We start from the raw sequence: 7325 nt of genomic DNA, 5'->3' as shown, positions 1-7325 counted from the left end.
CCTATGTGTATTGTCTTATTACATTTGTTGAATCATGAAAAGTGTGCCTCAAATGTCTGAAGATGTGCCATTGTAATCCACTTGGCATGTGACTAAAAGACACTAACAATTTCTTGAGTACATCAGTGAAAACTGCACTAAATCTTGAGCATTCGTTATAAATGGAAGAGTTCAACAGTCTGCATGTCAGATGTAGTTTGTAGTTCAACTTGTAAAATTTTTTCTGTGGTGGAGCATTCACACACTGACGAAACGTCATGTACCATAAACTTTATTTTACAATTATTACAGAAGACGGAACTTTTTAAGCACTCTGGGCCTGAGCTGCAATCATTCGCTCTTTTTGCTTCATTAAACATTTTCTCCCACTGGCGTAAGCTCCCAGGTCCCCATCTGGAAACAAATGAAGCAAACAGAAAATATAATTTAAAAACAAATGCAGGTACATTTTAAAAGCTTTTGCTTGGCAAGTTTTGTATATTATTTCAGCACAATGGTTTCCCATTTGCAGATCCCACCAAAACATTAGTGACACCGATGTGGTTCATCAATGGAGGGGCGGTGCTTAAAGACTTTAATAAAAAAAAAAAAACTACTTACAGCGCAACTGGTAGCTCCTGGTCACATCGTTGAACTGCTTGAGTTCATAGGCACAGTTCTGCTCTGCGCTGGCCCCTTCTCTTTGGTAGCAGGCCTTCATACGCTCCTGGATCACCTTCACAATCTCCTGATCCACTTTACTGAAGAGTAACAAAAACCACGACACGGGTCAATACTCCTGTTACTTTCAAAAAGATTCCCTTTCTGCAGAGAGGCTGCAAGAACAACATCTTCCCTCAAGCCAGCAAGAGTCTCTTTCTTAAGGACACTAGTAAGACTAAAAACTACATGGTCATCTAAAACATTTCACCCATGTCTGGTTGTCTTTCCCAAATCCTTGACCCTAAAAAGTTGCCGTTGCCTGCTGGGATTTTTATGCAAATCCACTTAGTTTGGAGAGTCTGAAAAGACAATACAATACCCAGTGAGCAGCAGACTGCTAAGACTAAAGCACAGAAATAAACACTCAAATCATGGAAAGCAGAAGAGCATCTATGAACGCACAACATGTCAAGCCTTGGAGAAGACGGCCTGTGGTGGCCAACAAAATAAAAAAGAAAGCTCGACCACCAAAATCAGACACCAGTCTGATTTTTGCCTGGTCTGATGACATATGCAACATTCAAGTGTTTGGGTCAGATGTTTGAATAAACAACACAAAAGCATGGATCCACCCAGATTTACATGATGGATGCACAACCGCATGATGCTCTCAAGTCAAAACAGACCGAGCTCACTTAAGTAATCCAGCACCTTCTTGCATCTGTCACAAATAATTACGCCAGATCGAGACACAGGGTGGTGCAATAAGCCGGGTGTACCTAATGAACTGGCCGGTGAGGGCATCTGCTGGACTAACAACGGGAATGAATGAAACTCGTATCTGCTTTACTTACAAGTCTCTCCTCCACTGCATCTCCGCCTCATAGTAGCAGACGTAATCGCCCTCCTGGCACTCAGTCAGGTCCGGGACACGGCGGAACCTCTGGTGATAGTAGACCGGCCTATTTTTAGCCCGAATGCTTTCAAAAGTGTCTGGATGAAGATGGAGACATAGACACAGTGCAAAAAGTACATCAAGGCCATGTTAAGCTAGCCTGCAAATAATGCGCGATCCATGGGATAACATCTATAACATATATCCTTCAGCTTCATAGCTTATTCTGACCATTATTGACACTTTTTTTTAAAACATATTTTCAATTTAAGCAAGGGCATAGCCTTAAATGAGGCAACTGTCTATGCACATAGCGCGTCTTTCTAGCGGTGTTGATATGCTATGCTGTTAGCCGAGTTAGCTTCAGTTACCTCTAAAGGTGGTGACAGGCAGGTCCACGGCGTAATAGAAGACTTTAGTCACAATTTCTAAAGGGTTGGGCACCGCCGTTTGTTTTTCTATGACCGGAGTCTGCTGAGGAGGCTCGGGGTAGGCTCCTTTATTGTAGTCTTCAGGCATTTCGCCTCCTTTTTTCTGTATCCTGCACCAGAGAAATCCCACAACTCGACCTCGAGAGCTCGCCTTTGGAGGGCGCGCATGCGCAGAAGACACGGCACAATGGCGAATTAGAGGTCACAAACTAAATGTTTAAATGTTATTTGGATAGCTGTACCGCATATTAAAAGTATTGTTAAATGCAAATCGTGCACATTACTGGAAACTTAAAATGAACTGAATGCGGTATATTTTTTTTAAACAACGAGGTCGGAAGCTAAAGGTCATAGTTGAACTGCACCATTTTAATACTGTAGGTGGTGCTGTAGGGCTGGTTAAAACAAGTGAGAGGCACTGGTGCCTAGTCAGTAAGAATTTATTTGTCCTTCAGCATTTTAAAAAATATGAAGACCATTTAAAGTGTAAAAGTATTTGCAAATGCTTATTTTTGCATTTTTTAATATGGATAACTGTGTCTAGCCATAAATTGTAGTCTATGTGACTAACAGACCGACACTTATTTCAGAGTTTGAATACACTGGTAGGATCTTGTACAATAGGACATAGAATAGAATATCTTTATTATCATTGTACGTGCACAAGAAAACTGAAAAATGTCCTTCTCGTTGCAAACAGAAAACACAACAAAACTATAAACATAAAGTTATATGCTTAAAAAGTGCTCACACAAGGCATTTCACATTAGTGCATGACCCCGTCCAATTCATGAAATGGATCTGGGGTCAAAACAGTTAGTTTGTTTTTTGTTTTTTTTTTGATTGTCTGGAACTGAAACACATAATGTCCTGAGGGGAAGGAGTGTTTAAAGATGCTATGAGCTAGAGGCAGCAGGACAACCTTTCAGCGGAGCTTTGTCATTGGTGAACGAGTATCGTTTTATTATCTCAGGTTTGAGTGAGTGTTGTGTGGCCACCTGTTGTTAATGTACTGATATTAATACTTGTTGAAATAAAATAAAATCGGCGTGGGATTCGATTGTGGTCGGGATATACTTTTTGTTTTTGGCAACTTTATTCGTAGCCGGATGTGTGTGAAATGTGTGTGGAAATACACACTGTACAGGAACTTCATGGGTGGCCCACACAGATATACTTACAGCAACTTGTACATTCTCAAACCCAACAGACAGAAATACATGAACACGAGGTGGACTCTGTGTGGGCTACTAGTTGCTTTCTAAACTATGAAAAAAAGATTACACCAAATAAAGATTACGCCACCTTCTTCCTCTCTTTCTCCTTTCTTGGTTGCACGGTTCCTTTCCGCTGAGCCCCCCCCCAACTACCTCTGACTTTACCCTCTTCCCTCCTCCTCCTATCTTCTCTTCCTGGGACTTGGCACGGGCTGCCTTGTTTGAAAGCAAATACGTCTCCTCAACTGGGCCAACCACCAAATTAGAGCCCTTACTCCACTCTATGTATCATCTTATGCATGACCCTCACGACAGCAGTGCTTCCTCTCTCTTTCTATCTCTCGCCTGGATAGTGCGCAGACATGGTCAGTGCTCCTTGTGATTTTCCTTCTTTTTTTTCTGCTTAAAGGATACGACATTGTTCACTTTCCGCCTGTTTGTGTCTTCGACGCATGTGTGTGCATTCGATCACTTTGTGTGGTCATTTGGATTTATAACAGATTGAGCATACTGACATAATGTAATGGCTGCCGTTGGGAACACCATGTGGTCAACTGAACTGACATGCAACACCCCGTCCCCCGAGTTTAACACTTAAACCCGATTTCTGTGACAGTAACTGAAAGGACAAACACGTGACCTGATCAGGAAGATTGTGTGACTTTTGATATGTTGTTCTTAGACAGCATGTAATCCGCTTCCTACTGCTCTACAGGGTTCGTGTCGCATGCTTGTGGTGTAAGAAGCATGTGCTCTGGCCTGTGTCACCTACAAGATAAATACGCTGGGAATGTTTGATTCACGAGCACGTGGGTCGTCTGAATGTGACTGTCTGGCCTTTTCCAGTCTCACCGCAAATTCCATGCCCCCCGCCACGGGCACATGGGGTTTCTGCCCCACAAGCGGAGCAAGAAGCACAGGGGCAGGGTGCGCACGTGGCCCAAAGACGACCCCAACCTGCCCGTCCACCTCACCGCCTTCCTGGGATACAAGGCTGGCATGACCCACACGCTTAGGGAGATGCACCGCACTGGCCTCAGTACGTACAATTTGCACAAAAGATGCACTGAAGGCTTGAGAAAAGACATTCACTTTGAATTCATCTGTATGTTAGTCCGGATCATGTTTAATCCTTACTGCATTGTCTATTATTTAAATATATTATGCCCAAACCAATTGCTTCACTAAAATATGTTTGATTCATGTTAGTTAAAGAAATTTAAATTTGTGGGAGAAAATTTTATAAAAAATATATAAAAATGTTCAATCAACTAAAGATTTTGTGAGCCCCCTTGCAGTACCTGTGTGGACCCTCTAGGGGGTCACATAAACCCTGTTGCCCCCTGCTGCAACAATGCCTCGTTGAGCTTTGTTGAAGATCGACAGTTACCTCATCAGATTTGAATCCACGTTTCTCCCACAGAGCAAGCAAAGCGAGAAGAAGTTGAGGCGGTTACCATTGTTGAAACTCCTCCTGTCATCGTGATGGGCATCGTGGGATACATCAAAACCATCCGCGGCCTGCGCCCCCTGAAAACCATCTTCGCCGAGCACCTCAGTGACGAGTGCAAGCGCAGATTTTACAAAAACTGGTATGGCCCACACAGACTTACACAGCACTCATGTCATTGTTTCTTATAGCTAAGCTTTTTTTTTTTCCTGCATATGTGTGTGTTTCAGGTTCAAGAGTAAGAAGAAGGCCTTCACTAAGTACAGCAAAAAGTGGCAGCTTGAGACAGGAAAGAAACAGCTGGAAAAGGAGTTTGCCACGATGAAGAAATACTGTTCAGTCATCAGGGTTCTTGTTCACTCCCAGGTAGGCCAGTATTTCACTGGCGTTAACATGGTCACCGTGACATAAAATCACTACACAAAAACTTGTAAAAGCTTCCATTTGTATTGATCAACAGCTACTGACCCTTAATCTCCTCCACTGCAAAGAATGAAAAGCCTTGAAATGCCAAACCTCTTTCCGTCAATACTCCGAGCAACTCTGGCCGCGACAGCCAGTCTGTGGGGAGCACCGCGGGGCGGTTTCAAATATCAGTTTAAAAATAATTTTAACGACCTGGCTGCTCACGTGGACTTTGCTATAGAAAAACCTTGATGTCGGCAGCAGTCTTTGTGAAGATCCGCCAACATCTCGGTTCTTATCTTGCCGGCGAGATCCGCATTTCTCCGTTTAGACGGAATTAGATCAAAATGTGCAAATAAATGTGTGTTGTGACCGTAGTCGGATGTTATGACAGGAGTTCAAACATGATCACACGCTGAGCAATAAATCTAAATATAGTAGGTGCAAATCTAGAAATTCTTGAACCATGCTTTACAAACTTTTATAGATTGTAGGACTCCTTTCAGGTGCATTTGTACACTTGTCTCTCCCTTTTGTTTCCAGATGAAAATGTTGCCCATTAGGCAGAAGAAAGCTCACATTATGGAGGTGCAGTTGAATGGAGGAACCATCTCAGACAAGGTGGACTGGGCAAAGGAACATCTGGAACAGTCAGTCCCCATTTCTGCCGTCTTCTACCAAGATGAGATGATTGATATCATTGGTGTCACCAAAGGCCATGGCTTCAAAGGTAGGGAATACTCTGCAGGGTACTCACAGCAAAACCAGATTGTACCAACCAGTTGAGAACGGTTTTCTTTTGCTCTTTGTGCTGATAGGTGTGACGAGCCGCTGGCGCACAAAGAAACTCCCCAGAAAGACCCACAAGGGCCTGAGGAAGGTGGCTTGCATCGGAGCCTGGCATCCCGCCCGTGTGGGCTACACTATAGCTCGCGCTGGTCAGAAAGGTTATCACCATCGTACCGAGCTCAACAAGAAGGTTAGCTGATGGTTGACCACATGTAGTTCCGTTTTCTAAAAAATGATCATCAATTGTTTTACGGTAAATATATCCACAAATAGATGGCAGAAAGGTTACAAGCATTATTTGTCATAAAAGTACCTCAATTTTGTCCTCAGATCTATCGTATCGGTAAAGGTGTTCACATCCAGGACGGGAAGGTGGTCCGGAACAATGCCTCCACTAACTACGACACCACCCAGAAAACCATCACCCCCATGGTACACTCATCTGTGCTCAATAGATACTGTCAATAATATACACTGATCAGCCACAACATTAAAACCACTGACAGGAGAAGTAAATAACATTAATTATGTTTGTGATAATTCAATGTCCTGCTGGGAAATCTTTGGACCTGGCATCAGTGCAGATGTTACTTAGACATGTACCACCCACCTAGACCAGACCAGGCACCCCCACCCCATAACAATAACATAGCAACCATCCCCTGCAGGAACAACTCAAAAGGTGGATCCTAAACTCTTCAAGTATCTGCTCCTGTTACCAACCACCACAGGACACCCTCAGAAGGTCCATGTCCTTTCTTTGATGAGTCACTATTGTAGGGACACCTAGCTAACATCAGGGAGGTGGTCATAATGTTATGCCTGATCGGCGTACAGTCCTGAGCAACCTGCCATTCTACAGTCTTTTTTCCTGTCCCTGTAGGGAGGCTTTCCAAAATATGGAGAGGTGAACAATGACTTTGTTATGATCAAAGGCTGCGTTGTCGGGACGAAGAAGCGCGTCCTCACCCTCAGAAAGGTACAGTGTGATTTTAAAAGCCTAATTGTTGATTTTATTACAGACAAATCACAGCGTAAGTGCTCTGTTGGACCTTTCTGGCATCAGAAATTTTTTATTTTTCCTTGCAGTCTTTGCTCGTCCACACATCGCGCAAATCCAAGGAGACCATCGAGCTCAAGTTCATCGACACCACTTCCAAATTCGGTCACGGGCGCTTCCAGACTGCCCAGGAGAAGAGGGCGTTTATGGTGAGTGTGAATAACTGAAACCTTTTAATGAGAAACATTTGCACAATAGGGTTCTGTTTTTTTCCCCTTAATTTCATGTAGACCTCAATTATTAAACACTATTTTAACCTAAGGCCTTTGGGTTTACCTTCAGGGGCCACTGAAGAAAGATGCCCAGAAGACACTGAAAGAGCCTCTTGTGGAGGAGGTCTGAAAGAATGGACGATAACAAAATCTTCTAAAATAATAAATCTAAGTTTCAAATAAAAATGTTTAGTTATTTTGTGCACACTAAGTGATATTCAGTT

General features: G+C 43.1%; 2 protein-coding genes across 2 annotated transcripts; one reads left to right on the top strand and one right to left on the bottom strand.

Moving 5' to 3' along the window:
- Positions 1-255: 255 nt before the first annotated feature.
- On the bottom strand, positions 256-2151 carry ndufb10 (NADH:ubiquinone oxidoreductase subunit B10). Its single transcript, XM_047571908.1, has 4 exons — positions 1909-2151; positions 1497-1635; positions 601-740; positions 256-393 (listed from the first exon to the last, which is right to left on the bottom strand). The coding sequence occupies exons 1-4, from the start codon at positions 2054-2056 to the stop codon at positions 305-307; spliced, it is 516 nt and encodes a 171-aa protein (XP_047427864.1). The 5' UTR covers positions 2057-2151; the 3' UTR covers positions 256-304.
- Positions 2152-3384: 1233 nt separating this feature from the next.
- On the top strand, positions 3385-7287 carry LOC124997865 (60S ribosomal protein L3-like). Its single transcript, XM_047571895.1, has 10 exons — positions 3385-3550; positions 4032-4224; positions 4609-4777; positions 4866-5001; positions 5584-5770; positions 5859-6019; positions 6160-6261; positions 6713-6808; positions 6919-7038; positions 7172-7287. Exons 1-10 carry the CDS (start codon positions 3548-3550, stop codon positions 7229-7231), a joined length of 1227 nt encoding a protein of 408 aa, XP_047427851.1. The 5' UTR covers positions 3385-3547; the 3' UTR covers positions 7232-7287.
- The last annotated feature ends 38 nt before the right edge of the window (positions 7288-7325 follow it).

Source organism: Mugil cephalus, chromosome 20 (genome assembly GCF_022458985.1).
Source record: "Mugil cephalus isolate CIBA_MC_2020 chromosome 20, CIBA_Mcephalus_1.1, whole genome shotgun sequence".
NCBI classification, from domain to species: Eukaryota; Metazoa; Chordata; class Actinopteri; order Mugiliformes; family Mugilidae; genus Mugil; species Mugil cephalus.
This window is presented reverse-complemented; position numbering and strand designations above follow the sequence as displayed.

Excerpts from the sequence above, each read along its gene's own strand:
- ndufb10 (XM_047571908.1), bottom strand. The coding sequence starts at position 2,056 with ATGCCTGAAGACTACAATAAAGGAGCCTACCCCGAGCCTCCTCAGCAG. Across the intron at positions 741-1,496 it reads ATGCAGTGGAGGAGAGACTT|TAAAGTGGATCAGGAGATTG; the intron begins GTAAGTAAAGCA and ends GTTACTCTTCAG. Across the intron at positions 394-600 it reads CAGGAGCTACCAGTTGCGCT|ATGGGGACCTGGGAGCTTAC; the intron begins GTAAGTAGTTTT and ends ATTTGTTTCCAG.
- LOC124997865 (XM_047571895.1), top strand. Across the intron at positions 5,771-5,858 it reads CAAAGGCCATGGCTTCAAAG|GTGTGACGAGCCGCTGGCGC; the intron begins GTAGGGAATACT and ends TTGTGCTGATAG. Across the intron at positions 6,262-6,712 it reads AGAAAACCATCACCCCCATG|GGAGGCTTTCCAAAATATGG; the intron begins GTACACTCATCT and ends CTGTCCCTGTAG.